Source organism: Chelmon rostratus, chromosome 3 (genome assembly GCF_017976325.1).
Source record: "Chelmon rostratus isolate fCheRos1 chromosome 3, fCheRos1.pri, whole genome shotgun sequence".
In the NCBI taxonomy this organism is placed as follows: domain Eukaryota; kingdom Metazoa; phylum Chordata; class Actinopteri; order Chaetodontiformes; family Chaetodontidae; genus Chelmon; species Chelmon rostratus.
The window spans coordinates 26,433,937-26,453,723 of record NC_055660.1 but is presented as its reverse complement, the minus strand read 5'-3'; the positions used below and the strand labels follow the sequence as shown (position 1 = coordinate 26,453,723).

The window sequence follows — 19,787 nt, the reverse complement described above, 5'->3', positions numbered from 1 at the left end:
ATCATCAGCAAAGAAGTCTGGCTAAGAGGTCAAGACTTTACTCACTAAACCTGCAAGACAATCATCATGGGCTCTGCAACATATTGGCACCCCTTCAATTCTAAAAGCACACAAAGCTCATATCAACTTACATTTTAGGTATTCCACCACATCCATGACATTTTCACGAGAGCCAACCCATGAGCTTTGTCCAGGCATTCCTGGAAGTCCAGGAGGTCCTGGAGGTCCTTGAACAACGCGTTCAGAGTCTCTCACAAGATCATGGAGAAGACCATGGGCTGCATGTGGACGACAGTCTGGTTAGTAGTTGGCATTGTACTGTGTGTGGTGTGGTTCATGACAGACTTCCTCTAGTTCACCTACATTTGATGTAATCGGTTACTTTGACAGCCATACTGGAATAGTCTCCATTATCCAGGTACCAGTCTCTGGCACTGGGCACACCTGGCTCTCCCTTGTATCCTTGGGGTCCAGGAGGTCCTGGAGGTCCTTGAACAACACGTTCAGAGTCTCCCACAAGATCATGAAGAAGACCATGGGCTGCATGTGGACGACAGTCAGGTTAGTAGTTGGCCTTGTACTGTGTGTGGTGTGGTTCATGACAGACTTCCTGTAGTTCACCTACATTTGATGTAATCAGTTACTTTGACAGCCATACTGGAGTAGTCTCCATTATCCAGGTACCAGTCTCTGGCACTGGGCACACCTGGCTCTCCCTTGTATCCTTGGCGTCCAGGAGGTCCTGGAGGTCCTTGAACAACACGTTCAGAGTCTCTCACAAGATCATGAAGAAGACCATGGGCTGCATGTGGACGACAGTCAGGTTAGTAGTTGGCCTTGTGCTGTTTGTGGTGTGGTTTATGACAAACTTCCGCTAGTTCACCTACATTTGATGTAATCAGTTACTTTGACAGCCATACTGGAGTAATCTCCATTATCCAGGTACCAGTCTCTGGTACCGGGCACACCTGGCTCTCCCTTGTATCCTGGGGGGCCAGGAGGGCCTGGTGGACCAGGAAGTCCAAACATAGCTCCTCTTGAAGTGTCAGCTGGAGACAATACAGCAAAAGGTGGCTTCAGAAGAAGCAATGACTTAGCTGATATTGACTTGTATGTGACTAGAAGGTATATAATGTAGTGACAAATTAGAGTAGTCTATGGTAAGATTGTGCCTGAATTAAAGTATCAAAGTGGTATTTTTGAATGGTTGTTGACAGTAAGCCTCATGCATGCAGTAAAAGTTTCCCCAAAACTTTTGTGTAAACATTGTTAAGCTCAAATAGGTCTAATGCTAGGATTTAGCTCAGGCTGAGTCACAAGTCACACACTTAAAGCTACATTTTGAAATTGGTGAAGTACACCTTTAATCTCACCTTCAGTGTTTCCTTGTTCTGCTCTCTCTCTGTTGGCATGCCCAGCATTGGAAACAAGTCCCAGGATTCGGCCAGGGGGTCCCTCAGGTCCAGGGGGACCAGGGGGTCCTGGTGGGCCTCTGAAGGAAACAGCTTTGGGAAGACAGTGAAACAGATGTGGAGGCAGACAAATGTTAAGTCCAATATGTTTTCTCAGATGAATTCTCATGAAGGGAATGTTTTGACTCACTTTGCAGGTTGTCATGAAGGTCTGAACTGATGTACTTTCCAAATCCTGGTGGACCTTGTGGACCTTGTGGACCAGGGATACCTGGGGGACCAGGAGGCCCCTGAGGGCCCACGAGTGCTTGATGCCCAGCTAGTTGGAGAATTACAATGAACATCTGTAAGCTTGAGAAAGCTACCAGATCTTTTTTTTTTTTTTTTAGAAAATATGATATGAACATAAACACTATGAGCTCAAAAAGCTGATTTTACTGGGGTGCTAACCATCTGTGTCCCTTTTGTTTTCTTACTTGATAACAAATTTCCAGGAAGACCAGGAGGCCCAGGAGGTCCCTGGGGTCCAGGGGCACCTACAACCCCCCTTTCTGGTGACAGACAGGACCCACAGTCAATCATTGTCATGTTCCATCAACAGAGCACCATTTTAATAACCTGTACAGCCTTCTGTAACACTCACCATTCACGAGGCTGAGGACGCGTTCAGCCACCTCCTGGGTGCTGAACCTGTAGCTACCATGGCCTGGAGCTCCAGGGGGTCCTGGTGGACCGGGAGGACCAGAAACATGTCTCCTTACTTCCTCTCCTGGACACAAATAATTGACACACTTTGACAAAAAGTCTAAAATGCTTCTCTCTCAAGAGCTGAGTATCAATTCAACAAACTTCAAGAATTTGAAGAAATCAAGTTATTGACAAAGCTAGTTCTTGGCGTGTTACACAACACAGATCATTAGACAGACATGACACAAGGCTGTCCCATTCAAATGTATCTGAATTTGAATCAGATAACCCAGATGACCTCCTCTGGGGACAGTGGGCAGTTTGACTGGGGCAGGACACCGGTCACACATGTGTCCTAAGGCGAGCTCAGGGAGGACTGAAACCTCCTGTGGAGCAGAGGGGCAAAAAACTCACTTGATCTTAGTTCTCAGTTTGAATACAGACCATGAAAATGGGGCTTCTTGATCCTCTGACTTTATGGGGTTTAAAGCATGACAGATTTAGAACCTTACAATTCATCTACAAACACTGCTGGCCTCGATGTGACCAATTGCACAAAATGATGAAGAAATAACTTGGTTATGTGCATTGCATCAGAGTGTGTATGTGTGCCATTGAAACATGAAGTCTCTGCCACTGTCAGGGATTTGGGGATATTAACCACCCTCAAACAAGGCTTACGTTGTAATAGGTTGATGATGTCATTGACAGAGATGGAGCCCGGTGGACCTGGAGGACCAGGTGGTCCAGGAGTCCAATCATGCCCTCCACCTGAACCTGAATGGGCAAAAGTTATTAGAGGGCTTTCGCCACAGTTAAACAGTGAACAGTTGATTCTCATGTGGGCATCCAGTGTAGTAACAGATGTAGCACTGTTATGTTGTAAGTAATAGGTCATACTCTGAATGTAGGCTATAACTCGGTTGGCCACACTGTCCACCAACCCATCCCCTGCAGGCCCTGGAGATCCTGGAGGACCTGGAGGACCAGGAGGTCCAGCCAGGTACTGCCTGATGTCACCACCTGTACATCAGAACAATTTTGTCTCAAACTTAGCTCTTTGTTTCATTTGATTGTTGCATTTTATAAACCAAAGTAAATAGATACATAGCTTACTCTGAAGATATTCTGAAATGTACTGGCCCATATCGGATGATCCAGAGTGAGGTCCAGGTGGAATAGGTGGGCCTGGGCGGCCAGGACTAAATGAGCCACCTGGTACAGCAACACAAATTCTTCAATAAAATGTCATATACATGGAAAAAAAAATTAAATAACAAATGGAAAGAAGATTAATAACTGTTATTATCAATACTGTTTAATTATGATCAGCATCATTTAAGCGGATATGCGCGCCGCTCCTCTGGGGCTAATTTCTTCAAAATGACTCCAAATACCACCAAAGTTGTCTGGGTGAGTAAATGGTCGTATTTAACGCTACAAATAAGGTCCAGGTTGTAAAAAACGAAAGTTATCCTTTAAATTTGCTAATGTAGCCTCGAGCAGCTAGCCTCAAGCAGAGATGAAGATCAGGCTGCAGAAATCTGGTAAGAATACTTATTTCTAACTCCACATCCCCACATTTGTGCCAATTTCAAACTTGTAGTCTTCATCCACAAGATCTGTAAGTAGACCACTGTGTAAAATCAGTTGAGATCCCCCTTGAGATTAAATCTCCATCCTGTCAAATGACTTCCTGGAATTTGAAAGGGTATTGGGTGCACTGCAGTTTTTGCAACTTTATTTGTATTGATCAGTATTGTTGAGTCCCTCAAGCTCTCACTGAGAGCGCCCCCTCTTGGTCAAAAACTTCTGAATGAATTAATAATAAGATGTATCTTCTGGAGCATGTTTGCATGACTGACAGGTGTTTTATTGTATTTTTTCAACCTTAGTTGCTATTGCTTGCACATAACACTGCAGACGGCACTGGTGAAGATTATCATTATGATACTCTCTTTAAACATGGCGGAGTAAGATATTTGTCTTATATTTTTTATTTTTAGATGTATTTATTGTCTTACCAACGGATACTCCAGAGATTCCGGCATCACCTACAACGAACACATAAACATAATGAGAGGCGAATGCCAGTGTTTGCAGACTTCAGGTCTGTAAAAAGGATTTGAAGAAGGTCATTCAAAACATTTGGCTGAGCGTACCTTTAGGTCCTTGTGGCCCCTCTGGGCCTGGGGGACCCTGAGGTCCTCTAAGTCCTGGCTGACCTGGGAAACCTGAAAATATATGAAAATATAAAACACAGATTTAACACATGGTAAAAGAGCTTGGAGGTTTGTTGTTGAGCCTTCAAACATCTCCATAACAACTAAATAAATTCCACCTGCTAATGAAGGCCACATTATGTGGCTGAAAGCTCTAAAGATTTCCAGCGGGTGGACCTTGTGCTATGATTTCTTTTGTCAAAATAATGTTGCAAACTGTTCCTTTGACCCTTTTCTTTTCAACAAGCCTATGGCAGATAAAAGAAGTAACAATGTCCCCAAAGGTTTTGGGTGAACCGCAGGGGAACACCTCCTGTCACCTGCTTTGTATTTATTTTTAAGTCTAAACTCATTTTCCACCAAGCAGTGCCCACAAATAGTGATTCCTACATGAAGCAAGACCCCCATAGATAATGTTTTTTATAAAACATTTTGTAAAAATACAACTTATCTGAAAGTTTTTGACATACCAATTCCCGGTTCCCCTGGACTCCCTGGAAGACCTGGTTGACCCGGTTCACCTGAAACAATCAGCATTATGTTTAGCCACAGATTGTCTGTTCTAACAGTCTGTAGTTTCTTAACACTAGGATGGATGCAGTTGGGTTTGCACTCTTCTCACCTTGGTACCCTTGTATCCCCTGGGCACCTGAAGACATGAATGATAGGATGAAAGAAAATTCCTATGCACCAGATGTTCTAAATAATGTCAAAGAAGTATCCTAATTCTAATTATCTTGGCCTGAGATTTGCTGCATTCACTTACTAGTTATTTACTTTTCCTAATGCATGAATCCATTATACATATATTCCTCTGAACAACTTTGCAAGAGATTAGCACATTGATGATCAGAAGCATCTGATTTGTCAAACCTACCTACTGCACCCTGTGGGCCTGGGGGTCCTGGAGGTCCGGGTGGTCCAGCAAAAAAGGTTTCTAAAAACATGAAATATGCCAAGTAAAGATAGTTTAGCCTAAATATGACATGTGTCCAAAACCCTAGAACACATCTGAAAGGAGGTTTCTTTCACCAACCCGAGGTCGGCACAAAACTGCCAGGCTCTCCTCTTGCTCCTGGAGGTCCAGGTACACCAACACCTGTGACGACAGCAATGCAGTGACAAATCAACTTCACACGAGAGAGAAACTTTTTATTCTGACACTGTCTGTCCATCTGTCTGTCTGTCTGTCTGTAATGTGAGATACTTGCTTACCTGGCTGTCCAGGAGGACCTCTGCGTCCTGGAGGACCCTGCTTAGTCTCACCTAAACAGGAGTTACAACAGCAATTGAATAATCATTAGTTTGATCTAAGTTAGTGTCCCAGTTGCTTGGAAATGGCCTTCATATCTTGCAAATAGCTTTTGACATACCAGGAAGACCTTGAGGACCAGGTGCTCCAGGAGGCCCTGGAGGTCCTGGTGGGCCAGGCTGTCCAGCCACTGAGGAGAGTTCTGTTAGAAGTGAAATCACAGAGGCGGGAGAAGTGTGTGTTTCTGAAGGTACAGTGTCATTCTTGGCACTACCATCATGGTGCCTAAGTAACTAATAAAGAAATGGAGAGGCACTCACTGTGTGTTCTGGTGGCACTGACAGTTTCTGAACTCGTGACACTGATACCAGGCTCGCCAGGTTGTCCTTGGTCTCCCTTCTCCCCCTTTTCTCCTTTCTCTCCTTGTTCCCCTTTAGCACCTAAATAATGAATCTAATATGTATTAACAGTGCTTACATCCACGTAACAGTCGACCCGTCTCAGACACTTAACATGGTGAAGAGCTTGGATTTACCAGGTTGTCCTGGGACACCAGCAGGACCAACTGGACCAGGGGCTCCAGCACGGCCTGGAGGCCCAGCAGGCCCTGGTGGACCGGGGATGGCCACAGTATCAGACCCAACTAGAAACAAAATGTGCACCAGTTAACTTACAAGACACTGTGTTTCCCTCCGGCAGAAAAACAACAGCACAGGACACTTAGCACAACATGTGTTGCTGTTCTTACATGGAGCGATGACTTTACCGGGTAATCCTGGTTCACCTGAAAGACAGCCATCCTCAGCTCTAGTTTGCATTCAGTGCTATTTAACAAATGTTTACACGCTAAGCTATGGGAAATTCCCCAGGCAATATCTGATGAAAATGAATGATTACATCACAGTTGATTATGTATGCTGCCATCATGTACAGTGATGTGGTACCTGGGGGACCAACATCTCCAGGAAGTCCAGCAGGTCCTCTCACACCAGGAAGTCCCATAGAACCTGTGTCACCTGCAATTTATACAGAGGCTCTATTTCACAGGCTGATCCAGCCAGTTTTGACATAAACAGACTCACTGTGCTGTTGCATCACTACAGCCAAGTTCCCCTGTACTTTTTATCTTGCCTTTATTAATGACAAATCCATACATCTTAACACTCACACAGCACACATTTCTATCTAGCACCCAACATCATCATGTCAGTGGTTATCCAAGCATGTAAGTCTGTCAGGGCACCATTGGAATAAACTCATCTAACTGGAAAACATGACTGGATCTCATATTTTTGTTTTACATCTATTGTGAAGCTCTCTCCTCACCTGCAGTCCCCTTAGAACCCTTTGGTCCAGCAGGGCCTTGTGGTCCAGTTTGTCCAGTTTCACCTTTAATTGTGAGAACAAGAACCAACATTTTTCAGTTTTTTTTTCAATGTAGCTCAGTAGCCCTAACCCATTCTTATTATACATTTTACAAAATATAATTACACAGATACAGATATTTCGATTATTTTGGTGGTGTCTGAGATCGGCATTTGAGGATCTGTGAACATGTTTGTCTTTACAATACACCTACAGTTATTTTCAATTAAACCTGCAGTGCAGAGTGTTTGTCTCCCCTTTGTGGCAGTGAGAGTAATTACACAAACATTGTTGACGTTATAAGCCCATGGGCTCCACCGTGCTAGTTGCTGTAGCCTGCTCGTCACTATGATTGCTCTCCTCTTCAGCTCTGACAGACCAAAGCCTGCTGGTTGACATGAACCACAGCAGTATGGTTCGTCGGCATCGACTTCACCACACACAGCAGATTAAAAACCTCCAGCTTTAAGATTAGCCTCATTTTCAAAAACAGTTAGCAGGACAAGCCAGCAACACATTTCTGAATATCCTCCTGAAGGATATTTATGTGCTATTTTCTGGTCATCAGAATACTTAAAATATAAAGCGTAAAGAAAAGGGAGTTGCTCAGCATAAAGCTAGCGAGCATAATGCTGTCTTATGCTAGCTAACATTAGCCACCAAAAGCTCAAGCTGGTCACACCAGACCAAGCAAGACTGTAGCAGCAAAACCTCTGAGAGTAATACACTGAGTGCATTTTTCTGCTTATGCATTCAAGTCTTCATTTGTGAGGGAATGAAAGTGCTCATGTTTCTTTCAAAAGTTACAGAGACTTATTTTAATAGTGATGCCGTCACTCTCTGTTTATGTGAGTCAGCATCTACCCAGTTTGTTTTTTTTATGTTGTTGGCACAAGCATATTGAAGCTCACATAGTAAACACCATTAAAGGCTTACAAAAACACAAAACACACATTTCTATTCTTTGGAAAGTTTGGGTTCTGTGTTTTTTTTTAAAAAAAAGGTCATAAACATTTTTACTACTCTTAAATTAGACAGCAGCTGTGATAGGAGCTATGTTACAATGCATTATGTGCATGAGTTATTCTGGGGCCCACCTGCTGGTCCTCGTGGTCCCCTCTCTCCCTGGTCTCCTTTGGCTCCCAGCAGCCCTGGTGTCCCTCGATCACCTGCATTAAAAACAACTAGAAGTGTCAATGGAGCAAACAGGAAGTTTGTCTAAATTAGTAAAAGCTATCCTTTCTCATATAACTGCAGTTAACTAACCAGTAAGTGTTCTAGTTCATATGTGGGTCATGAAAATGAAAAGAAGACAAAGAGTGAAAGGTACCTTTTGCTCCTGGAGCTCCTGCTTCACCCTGGAAACCCTTCGGACCCGGAGCGCCTGCAGACAGATAAAGAGGTTTAATTCAGGACTGCCAATCAGGAGCAAAGAACAGACAACTAATGGAATAATGTTGAGTGTCATTACCAGGGCTTCCTGTAGCACCCTGCTCTCCACTGGCAACTACATCAAACATGGTATTTATAGAGTGAAAAGCACTTGTACCTCAGCAGATCACTAATTTTGATATGTTTTACTAACCTGGCAACAGTTTCCATTCAGTATATTAGTCAGAATTTTTTTAATTTTCTTGAGACAAATAAAAATGAAAAATTTTGTCCGTGTGAAATGTTTGTCAATGTTGTAAAGTTTAAGTGGTTTGTAAATAGGCTAAACATTGGTATGGTCCTTTAAATGCTATCTGACCTTTAACTCCGTCATGACCTTACCATGTGGCCCCATGGGTCCAGCAGCACCTGCAGGACCAGGACGTCCTGGCTCACCTTGAGATCCTGTCAAAACCAGGTTTCATGAGCACCTCAATAAATAGCCTTCCATGATTCAACATGGGTAACAAACATTTTCTACCTTTTTCTCCAAAACCTGGTGGTCCAGCCTCACCGCGGGGGCCCATCTGTCCCTCCCGGCCCCTCTGGCCTGGTGGTCCCTCCTGACCTGGTTCACCTGTTCACAAAGACCTAGAAACTAAGCCCATGATTTCTTTTCTTCTGTTGTCTGCTCATCACAATGATCATAACAGTACCTGCACTTCCCTTTGGTCCCCTTTGTCCATCCGATCCTGGGTGACCCATCTGCCCAGGAGGACCTTTGGAGGTAAGATATACGAGAGGAGAAGCAACGGGCAGAGTGTTCGTCACCTCCGTGGGAGGGAAAAAGCTTCAACACATTTGCTCTCAGTCTTACCTGGCAGGCCAGGGAAGCCACTATCACCTGCGAAAGACCAGGTCATAGGCGTTGATTCCAGTTTATAGAGCTTTATTCTTACATCACATACTGCTCAAGATTGATATTGATATACATATGTATTCATTGAATATGAATAAACACGACAATCCCTCACCTTTTTGTCCCAGTGGCCCTGGATCGCCTGTAAAGAAACAGCCAGCCATATAATGACATCCACAAAATAACAGCTCACAAATTATTTTACAATCTGTGCACACATGCCTTTAGGTCCTGGATCTCCTTTCTCCCCTTTCAGTGAGTATGCAAGTGTTTCTGAAAGGAGAAACAAGTTAGGATCAATCAATATCCCCAAGGTTGTTTGACTGACAGATCGATTCATCTGTGTGTTATATTTGTGTACCTCTTAAAGCGTCCGAGCGGAGTTCAGCCCTGACCAGCTGCTGGACGGCTCTCTGCAGGGCAGCGCTGTCCTGTCCCAGGCCGCTCCCTGCACCTCCCCCCGGCCCGGCGGCCCCCAGGTTGATCCCATTGTCAGAGCGGGTCAGGGTGGAACCAGAAGGACTCCTCTGGATGTACGACGAGTCCAGCGGGTCGATGATGTTGACGCCAGAGGAGGCCGACAAGCGGCTGGACCTGGCTGACGCAGTGCCAGTGATGGCCTCGAGAGCCTCAACGCGGTTCCTGAGGCGTTTCACTTCTTCAGCTGTGAGGCCAGAAGGACGAGGACGGACATGTGCAAATCACCTTCAGTGAGGTACGAAGGTAAATAACATGAGAACAAATGTTTTTTTCTGCTGTCTCACCCAAAGCGATGAGTCCAAAGAGGAGGCCGAGGAGGAGGAGCAGGCTGAGCAGCAGGCCGAGCAGCCACTTCCACCAGCTGCAGCAGGAGCACAAGCCAAAGCCTGATTTGTCTTCTCGGATCTCTGAGAAACAAAGACCATTACAGACAAGTCACACATCTCTGTCCCATCTGGAGACAGTAAGATAACGTTAGATGAGAGGATCAAGACTACCCTCATATTTGAATGCCAAATATAAAGCTACAGCCAGGAGACAGGACGTTATTAGCTTATTTTAGCTTAGCTTAGCATAAGACCAGAAACAGGAGGGAATGGTTGAACAGCAAGGTCATGTGCTGAACAATTTCTTGGGTGCGTGCATTTACTTCATGGTGTAAGCTCTGGTTGCCTGGCAACTTCCCGACGATGACACGATTAAAGGAAGTCACTACACATGGCCCAGTGTGGAATGTAATGAGGTACAAATTTGAGTTATGTGTAGTTTACTTGAGTATTGATGGCTCGAGTATTGTGCTGTAGTTTTTCATTTCATGACACTTATTCTTCTACTCCATATTGCTTAGGGAAATATTATACTTTTCACTCCACTGCAATTACTTTTAGTTACAAATTACTTTACTTACAAAACACAACAAAGAACTTTCAAGATATGATGGATTGCAAAAAAAATCACTACTCAACAGTACATAAAAACTGAGCTTAAATGATTTGTCAATTAATCAATTACATGATTGTTCAATTATCAAAAAATGAATTAGCAAATCTGATTAATCGTTGAAGATATTTCTCATGCAAAACTGCCTGAAACAGTTGTTTCATCTTCTCAAACGAGACAATTTGCATTAAACTGAATTATTTTAAGGTTTGGACTGTTGAGCAGAAGAAGATATCTGAAGGTGTCACTTTGAGCTTCATTGTGACTGTAATATAGAATAGATGGATGGATCAATAAAATAAACTGCAGATTAATCCATAATAGAAATGATCATTAGTTGCACCCTAAACGAAACAGTTTAAAATTAACTTTACCTCCACCAACTACAAGAGACTAATGCATCTTAATCATTAATCCATGAGTAATAATATATACACACATATGTACAGAACCAGGCTAGTTGGCTTTTTTCAGTCTAACATCAGAGTGGTATCGATCTTCTCATCTAACTCTCATCAAGAAAACAAATACACTATTTCTCACAATGTCAAACTAGGGTGAAAATGGTGAAAAATAGAAATAGATATATAACCTGCTGAAATTTCTCTTATGTAAGAGCTATTTCAACAATTCTTTTTTAGTTTTTGGTGGGGGTCAAGTGGGATTTGACTGTAAACCTGGACACACAACAAATTCTAATAACAATTGGGACGATATACACTACCTGCATAGGTGGCTTTGTCTTTGGTGGCAACTTTTGTGGTTGCATCTTTAAAAAATATGAAACAGCAAATAATTACATGGTGAACAAGAGATATAACGTATGTGATGAATCCAAAACCCAACAGGATTTGTTGTGTATTCGTCTACATTTAGCATCTGTCACTTCCTGCGCTGTGCTGGATGATAGTTTCTGTTTCTCTCTCTTCAGTGAGTCCTCAGCGTAGGCCGCTACAAGACACAACAAATACAAGTATGGCATCACACACAGAAAATAGTTCCCATGTGTACAGTATGTACAGTATATGATTTTAAAATAGCAGGAGCAATAAATGTAGCTGAGGCAGCGGGGAAATATAGGCTGTTAGTAGTATATGTGACAGTATACAGTAGCATTACTGCAGCAGTGGTAGTATTCAGTACTACCAGAGTCACTAGCAGGTGCTGCACCCATGAACTGCTTCCCTGTGTCTTTGGTTACGACCAGCCGCTCTGTCTCCCTGTTAACAGGAGCGTTCTCCTTCTCTATCAGCACGAACTTAAAGTCTCTGCCCGAGGCCTCGTTATGAGCGGGACTGCTGGCTCTCACTGTGAACAAACACATGACACCACAAACATGACGAAGAGCTGCTGAGTGTACAGTACATAACTAGCATCCAGTAACACAATGGTAGAGGAAGTAGTGATAATACAATAATGGCTGCATGATGATGGCACACCAATGAATCTGTCTAAATATCTAATGCCTCACCTGTGGTTGTGCTAATTCCAGTGCTGGGCGCATTTTTCTGCACACCGTAAACTATGAAGGCACAAACAGGCACACAAAAAAGTTATAGTACTAAACTTTGTAGGACACACAACTTTTCTCCTCAACCATAACGTTTCCTGAAATCTGATATTTTAACAGCTTACGGTTTCATTGTTGCAGTAAGATCTTATCAGGTGATTAGAAGAAAAGCCTGTATATCTGTATATTGGCTGTATATCACCACATGCATGGAGACTATGTGTAGAGGCTGTACCTATATGCGCGTTGGTTCCAGTGGGAGAGAGGACAGCGGGGCTGGTAGTGACCAGGTTATTCTGAACACCGTACACAGGAACTGCGGCAGAGGGAGAAACAGCATGGTGATCTACTGTCAGTGCTAAGCTGAGGATGCTGCGTCCCAGTGGGCTGTGACATGACGGTGAGAAGCTCACCAGTGCTGCAAACAGAGAGGCCACTGTTCAACGAGGGAGAGCCGAGTGTCAGGTTGTTCTGAACGCCTCCTGCACATGACAGCACAGAGCACAGTCTTACTCCATCCATCACGTTGGAAAATAAGGTAAAAACATCATGAATTCTGGCTCCACCATGTCACACGACAGGTAGAAATACATTTATGTCATTTAGGTCATGTCGAATGGTACATCACACAACAGTAAATAACAAGACTGATAGACTGAAATATCACAGTGGGCTTTTGGTAGAAGCACTAGTACAATACATGCTGTGCTTATGTCTGCTGTCAGTGGTGTATTTTGATGTTGTTATTCTTATTCCATGTTGCATATTCCCCCACATTTATCTAGATTAATTTCCAACAGGATCAAGCTGTATATGAAGAGCGATTCTCTTCATGTCTAAATTTTTTTTTTCAGTTGATAAAGGCTCTTTAGAAAGTCGTACCTTTGGCTTTAAAGGGTCAGTTCACCCAAATCAAAAAAAGACACATCTTCTTCAAGTGGTATGTTTTCATGCAGATAGTTACATGAGTTTTTGATGAGGTTTTGAGAAATCAACCATTGAAAGCCAATACAATGGAAGTCAATCAAACCCTGTGTGTTCTACTCAAAGCATTAAAATGTCATTAGAAAAACTCAATATTCTCCTTTATCCTAGGAATAATGTTATTGGTAATACACAGACGTAAGTGCAAGTCTTCATTGAAACTTCTTTCAGCTGTGGAAAAAGTCCCAGTGAAAGCAGCAGCTTGTGAGTGAACATGACATTGTTTCAGGCAACACGTTGATATTGAAATTTTGCATGTGTAATTTTAAATGCTTTGAGCAGCACAAACAAAACATTTAATTTGCATCCATCGTACTGACAATAAAATAAACTAAAAAAAAAACACACAGCCCATGTGCTGAGGTACACTTCTGTACTACTGCACTTACTGCAAATACAGTAGTTGTATCTGTTATTTCCTCTGGCAACATGTTACAGGTTGTCATGTATGACTGACCTGACTGGTAGAGGGTGGAGGTAGTTGACAGGTTGTTGGGGTTGGTGTTGTAACTGTAGCTGTTGCCCACTCCTCCAGACCAAATGCTGCCATAGTGGTCTAGTGTGGAAGACAGAAAAATGGCAGACAAGATTAACAACTGAGGGCAGACCACATGACTATGAATTTTGATAATATGACAGCTGATTGGCTGAACCTGCGCTGGAGCTCTCAGATAAGGTCCTGGTTTCCACGCTGGCCTTCTTGGGGATGGGCAGTGTGTTGTTGGGGGACTGGGCGGGGCTCGTGCTGGTGGGGGGGCTTCCTCTCAGCAGACGCTTCACGTCGTCCAGCTCCGTCCCTGCACAGCAGAGCTAACAGTGGGCACCAAACAGAGGACCACTCCTCCTCCAGCTACAGTTTATGCCAAACTCAAACTGACCTGATCTCATGATTACAGTCTCGCTTTCTTTAAGACCAGACAAGTGGAGGAAGTATTCTCTTAAGTAAAAGCAGCAATACGAGACTTCATTACAAGCTAAAGTCCTGCAAAACATACAAAAGTATTTTAAGGAAAATGTATTTGGCCCCTGTGACTGTATATAGTATATCTAATGATATATTATATTATGAGTACTATTACATAGTATATTATTAGATTATTATTGCTCATGCATTGATGATTCAGCTGCATTTATCTGTTGTAAGTGATTGAGGTAAAGCTAATTCTTGACTATTCTATACTGGGCTGCAAATAATGATTATTTCTCTTGTGGATTAATCTGCTGTTTATTTATTTTTATTTATTGTTTGTTTTTATCAGTCAATTAACAACATCTCAAATTCAGTTTTTACAGACTGTTGGGTAGGTCTTGTATTTTTTGTTCTAATGTTTTAAAGGGTCTTCATACTGTACATTGTGTATGTCAGTTCTTTATTAGTAGAGTAAGTATAGGTGTCAAACAATTGTAATGGATTAAAAAGGACATTACTGCTCTCTGAAATATTGAGTAGAGGTAGAGGTAAAGTACAGATACCTCAGTACTGATAGTACTTCAGTGAATGTACTTAGCAACATTCCAGCGGTGCAGATATGTGGATAAGCAGGGATGCCATGAAGAGTTGTACTCACAGCTTGCTGTAGGAGAAGCGCTCTGAAGCCTGGCTCTGATCTCACTCTCTAAAAAACAAAAGATGGCTCATTAAGTGAAGGTAAGTCAGGTGAAGGTCAACACTGGTATGTGATTATTTGTATTGTAATGCGCTGTCCCTTTGAGTGCTCGGTGTCCAGCTGTCACCGTACCTCTGCTCTGAGTTCTCCCTCTGCTGGCAGAACCTGAAGAGCCTAAAGCAAAATAACAATAACTGACAATTTGAATGCATGTGCACGGCCCAGGGTGTGATCTGAGATTCAGCACTTACCGTACTCCTTCCTGATATACTCTGGAGAAGAGTTTGTGCTTGAACTCTCTGAAACATGGGGACAAAATAAATATCAGCCTACAGTTCATGTTCTCCTACTGACATGTTGTGAAGAAGCACTGCCAGCCCTTCATTCAGACTATGAACAATGTGAAAAAGACCAGACAGCTGAGTAAAGCAGCATGAGTTCATTGACCTTTGTTCTGTGACTAACCGTCAAAGACCTCTGAGCGAGCTGTTGCCATGGCGCTCATGCTCTTCCTCTCTTTTGGAACAGGTGAATGAGTAATTGCTGAGGACGATCCTCTCTTTGCCTCCCCAGATCCTCCTGAACTGTAGCTGGTCTTTGTCACTGTTGAAACTGTCACGGCACCTAGACCCCCTTCCCTTTTTCCGTCTCTGCCACCACTTGTAAAACTAGAAGACATGCTGGAGGACCCCTCTCCAGCAGCCCTAAAGCCTGCCCGGAGACTCCCTCCACCTGAGGACGCAGCAGGGGAAGCTCCCAGAGGACTGAGGCCTCCGGTGCCCTTGTTGGCTCTGGATCCACCGGAGCTGGCAGTGTGGGGGCTGTTGGATGTGATCACAGCTGAGCTGCTGGAGCCTCCCGACGCAAGTCTTCCACCTGACCCGTCCACACTGAGAGACAGATCACCTGGAGGAAAAGACATGAAACTGACATGAAGGAGGAAAGGAGCTACCACCTCGTTATGATGAATTACAGAGCTCACTGAAATGTCACCCTCGTGTTTTTCATCTCATCTCTAAAAGGCACACCTTATCAAAGCCTTCATCAACCGATCAATCAATCAATCAGATTTTATTTGTACAGCACTTTTCATACAAACAAAAGGTAAGTGCTTCACACTATAATATCAATACCCCCCCATTCATGCACATAACAATCCATAAAAACTGACAGAAAAGCTGTCAGATAAAAAACACAAAAATAAGTAGACAAACAAATAACTAAAATTCAATTAAAAGCCTGATTAAAAAGTTTGATTTCCGCTGTTAAGTATGCTGACATACTGCTGCTTTCATCAAATATTCAGTCAGCATTGCATGCTGGGGCTGCAGAGAGCAAACATCTAACCGCCTAAATCCAGTTTCAACTACAACACCCATTTCAGCGTTTTTTCTGAGAAAATAACATTCCCAGGGTAAGCCTCTGCCTGCCTGGTCGTATGCCTGGACGTGTCTCGTTACTCTATACGTTCCACTCCTATATGAAACTGATTTATGACACTACCTAATAACATAGTTGCTGCCGCTGGTGCTGCCCCGAGTAACAAACTTTCTTGCCTATTAAGATGAACAGCTGTCATTTGATGGGACTCTGGCTCCCTCTAGTAAACACACACACACATGCACACACGTATCAACAGTTTTTTGCTCTGTTTTGGTCGCCATTTGCTTCAAAGAAAAAATTTCTGTCTCTTTAGCTGCTAAATGATTTATTATGTTCTAACTAGCTAACTCGCCGTCAAAGCTTTTCCAGTGAGAACAGCTGCCTGCCCCGCCTGGAAACGAGGTGAGAGCGCTGAGACTGAACCAACACTGTAACAGCTGGAAAATAAAACACTGAGCTAAAGGCAGTGAGAAGATCCATAGAGCTGAGGAAGGTAGCAGGGTGGGGTGAGAGTCCTCTGTGGGTTTGTCTCTATAAGTGACCCCTTACACATTACTGATAATCATTTGAGCCATTGTTAATATGAAACATATTGATCATGGAGCTTTAACTTCACACAATGAACCATTCGATATGTGTGTAACCCTGCAACCAAATCATCTAAATATGTGTGGCTGGTGATGTATGCTGTGTACAAAGATGAGCAGGCACAGCTTATGTAAGTCGCGTCAATGCTACTGATCTTGTGACAGCTGAAAAGATCTAAATTATTAAATACAAATACTCGTGTATACTGATGTTCTTGTGCTATTTCTGTTATACTGTTTCTGCCCTTGAAATGCTGTCCTGTTGTCACTGATAGCATGTGCCATTTCACGGCTTTGTTGAACTTCTTTAAACTATAATAATGCTTCTGCTGAAAATCCAAAATAAATTAAATAGATCAATAAAAAGTATATGCATCACTGCAATGCTGGTTTTGCCTTTCAGAACAGCTGCAGTTACGGGCCAACACCTCTCAGATCTTACCTTTGCTACTTCCTCCACCAGAACTGACGGTCGCGGCTGTAATTAGATTGTCCATCCAAAGCTAACTGGTGCACAAAACGGAGCATGCACTGTTTTTTTTATGAGGAAAGGGTTCCTGTTCCTGGTGAAATATGGAAGACTAAACTTGATTGCATTGAACTGGCATGTTATTGTGAATATATCCTTGGCCATCTTTGCACACGCTGTCATTTTGAACGAGTCATGTTTTTTCGTTTCATGTGGTCATAGTTCTGTCTTTTGTGGCCGTGCTTCCTGTCTAAAGGGCTCTTTAGAGCCCGGCAGGCCATTGATTTAAAGGGTTCACCTGAAGCTGAATAGACTTTAGCTCTTTGTTCACTTGATGAATGTGGCTTTCCTTTCAACAAGAAGGACCTATAGTATAAAAGCACATCAAGACAGAAAGTCATCTGGAACAGGTCTGGGGTTTCAGTCACTGGAGGGGCTGACTGATAATCTTTGGCCAGCCATCATACAGATGGAATGAACCTATAACAGATTACTGAAGGCATGTGTGGACACTATGAGTAAAATGCTGACATGATTACAGCATTTTAAATTATTCTGACGTCACAGCGCTGTTTCTTTGTCTTTGTGCTGCTTTCAGCCTTCTTATCTCAGTGTCCCTGGGTTGGATCTTAGGTTTTTTGGGGCTAGTACTGTTCACTGCTGTCTGTTACAGTGTACAGTGTTACATACTGCCACTGGGGGGCTCCAGATTTTTAGGCAGAGGCAGCATTTAGGACTAACTAACGATTAAACAGGCACGGTTCTGTTTGGTTCTCCTGGTCAGCCCTTTTCAAGCTGGATGAGTCATCCTGGAGAGAGATTGTTTTTTTATTGCCATTCCTCCGTCTTTATGGTGCGATTACACACTACCACGTCAGACTTGCTGTCCCTCTTGCTCCCACCATTCCCCGCCCTTTGTTCTGTGCTGATTGGCTGGAATAGTGTTAGTAATGTCACCCATACACTGTATGTTACCACCCCCAAACCACCCACACAGCCTGCTCCCACATGAAGGGAGGTGTAAGAAAAAATCTGGTAGATGGACAGAATAACAGGAATATCCCACATTATTACATTTCCATTTCACAGAATGTATTTGCTTGCTGCTCTTAGGCGGCAACTATCGTGCAAACCTCAGTCTAAGCAGGTAGTGGATATGATGTTGGGCTTTAATTTATCTTTTAAATCTTCTCACTTTCAAACACTTTGTATCTGTGCTGCTTTAAATACAATGCAAATTTAATTCAAGTGCAATTTCTGCATTTAATCATGATTGCAACTGCTTTATTTCCTGATATATGTTTTTGCACGTGTCTAAATATACTTCAAAAAGCATTGTACCATTTCTTTTCATTTTTTAGACTTCATATTGTATGTATTAGATATATATTGTACTTATCTTTACTGTCATTTCTAACAAAACCCATCAACTAACCTGCGTGGCATCAATAAAATTTGACTTGTTACAAACACTCTTTAAAGAATATCTATTAGCTTCTGCTCTGGCAAATAACACGCAAGCTATACGTCTTTCATTTCAATTACTGGCTAATACTATTATCATGGTTGTAACTGTTATTTACAACTATTAAGATAACTATTATTATTATGTGCTGCATGATTTATGTTGCAACAACGCAACAACAGCTTGAAAGCCTACAATCATAGGTCAGTCTTAACTAATGTATGCATAACTCCTTTGTAGCAATCACATTTTTAGCGCCTTTATAAAGCATTTCCATCATCAACAAAGAACCGCAGCGGGTTTTGCTTACCTGTTAAATCATTTGTGCAAAAATAATCCCTCCCCCCTTGTGTGCCCAGCAGAAAAAAAAAAAAAAAAACTTTATGAGTCTATCCTATTCACCAGATTGCAGTGTATAAGGTCCAGGTGTTGAAGGAATACACTGTGCAGTGCCAGGGAGCTGCATTTGCCTGAGAGTTTATGCATTGGCTTTGTCTGACTCATAGCTCCAGTCGACAAGTTCCAACAAAGTGAAAGAGGCCGTTAGTTACAGCCTGAGACGAGCACACTGTTTAGACAGGAGAGGAAAATAGCCCTCGGCTCAGTACATGAATCACTGGTGTAAAGATAGTAAAAGTGATTTTACTATCTTTACACCAGTGAACAATGAAATACAGTGTTGCAACTTACAGTATTACTAATTACTTGTGCTTGTTTAGATAATTACACGCTTATTAAATGAAGACGGGGTGAAAATGCCTGTGAGCCATAAACATCAAATTAATAAACATATCCTTTAATGTATGGACAAAACAACAGCTCATTTTCTCTTACAGCAAAGGTGGTGCAGCGCTGTCAATGAGGAGGATGACTCAGCAGCAGCTTCCTCACTGTGTATCTAAAGATCTATTTGGTAAAGACAGGAGCCAACCACTTGTCAAGAACTGACAGTCAGCTCTGCAGTCCATTTTTCTAAAGAGGGCTGAATTGTGATTGCTTGATAATAAAAGACAAGTACTGTGTGTTGTTGTTGTGTTGGGAATTTGATGGCTTTGTTTCCATGCTTTGAGCTTCAGACTGGCAGTGAGGCCTGACCTTCACACTGAGCTCGGCACCACACTCCCACCTGAAGCAT

General features: G+C 42.7%; 1 protein-coding gene across 1 annotated transcript in view; it reads right to left on the bottom strand.

The window, feature by feature from the left end:
• LOC121604675 (collagen alpha-1(XVII) chain-like) overlaps positions 1-19,787 on the bottom strand; it is a 24,486-nt gene extending 4,699 nt beyond the window's left edge. The window contains exons 1-48 of the mRNA XM_041934253.1: positions 19,779-19,787; positions 18,963-19,041; positions 15,214-15,654; positions 15,000-15,047; positions 14,881-14,922; positions 14,710-14,757; positions 13,795-13,938; positions 13,599-13,697; positions 12,571-12,639; positions 12,393-12,473; positions 12,119-12,169; positions 11,794-11,955; positions 11,518-11,598; positions 11,372-11,416; positions 9,993-10,115; positions 9,590-9,892; positions 9,451-9,501; positions 9,344-9,370; positions 9,187-9,213; positions 9,026-9,088; positions 8,851-8,946; positions 8,712-8,774; positions 8,269-8,322; positions 8,036-8,107; positions 6,900-6,962; positions 6,518-6,589; positions 6,322-6,357; positions 6,109-6,216; positions 5,894-6,013; positions 5,695-5,775; positions 5,537-5,587; positions 5,358-5,420; positions 5,199-5,258; positions 4,944-4,970; positions 4,792-4,842; positions 4,262-4,333; positions 4,124-4,153; positions 3,216-3,314; positions 3,000-3,122; positions 2,781-2,876; positions 2,056-2,181; positions 1,889-1,963; positions 1,603-1,731; positions 1,374-1,505; positions 888-1,049; positions 626-802; positions 364-540; positions 132-278 (exon numbers count right to left, since the gene is read on the bottom strand). Of these exons, the coding sequence (XP_041790187.1) occupies positions 132-278; positions 364-540; positions 626-802; positions 888-1,049; positions 1,374-1,505; positions 1,603-1,731; positions 1,889-1,963; positions 2,056-2,181; positions 2,781-2,876; positions 3,000-3,122; positions 3,216-3,314; positions 4,124-4,153; positions 4,262-4,333; positions 4,792-4,842; positions 4,944-4,970; positions 5,199-5,258; positions 5,358-5,420; positions 5,537-5,587; positions 5,695-5,775; positions 5,894-6,013; positions 6,109-6,216; positions 6,322-6,357; positions 6,518-6,589; positions 6,900-6,962; positions 8,036-8,107; positions 8,269-8,322; positions 8,712-8,774; positions 8,851-8,946; positions 9,026-9,088; positions 9,187-9,213; positions 9,344-9,370; positions 9,451-9,501; positions 9,590-9,892; positions 9,993-10,115; positions 11,372-11,416; positions 11,518-11,598; positions 11,794-11,955; positions 12,119-12,169; positions 12,393-12,473; positions 12,571-12,639; positions 13,599-13,697; positions 13,795-13,938; positions 14,710-14,757; positions 14,881-14,922; positions 15,000-15,047; positions 15,214-15,654; positions 18,963-19,041; positions 19,779-19,787 (4,555 nt within the window). The remainder of the gene's footprint in view (positions 1-131; positions 279-363; positions 541-625; positions 803-887; positions 1,050-1,373; positions 1,506-1,602; positions 1,732-1,888; positions 1,964-2,055; positions 2,182-2,780; positions 2,877-2,999; positions 3,123-3,215; positions 3,315-4,123; positions 4,154-4,261; positions 4,334-4,791; positions 4,843-4,943; positions 4,971-5,198; positions 5,259-5,357; positions 5,421-5,536; positions 5,588-5,694; positions 5,776-5,893; positions 6,014-6,108; positions 6,217-6,321; positions 6,358-6,517; positions 6,590-6,899; positions 6,963-8,035; positions 8,108-8,268; positions 8,323-8,711; positions 8,775-8,850; positions 8,947-9,025; positions 9,089-9,186; positions 9,214-9,343; positions 9,371-9,450; positions 9,502-9,589; positions 9,893-9,992; positions 10,116-11,371; positions 11,417-11,517; positions 11,599-11,793; positions 11,956-12,118; positions 12,170-12,392; positions 12,474-12,570; positions 12,640-13,598; positions 13,698-13,794; positions 13,939-14,709; positions 14,758-14,880; positions 14,923-14,999; positions 15,048-15,213; positions 15,655-18,962; positions 19,042-19,778) is intronic.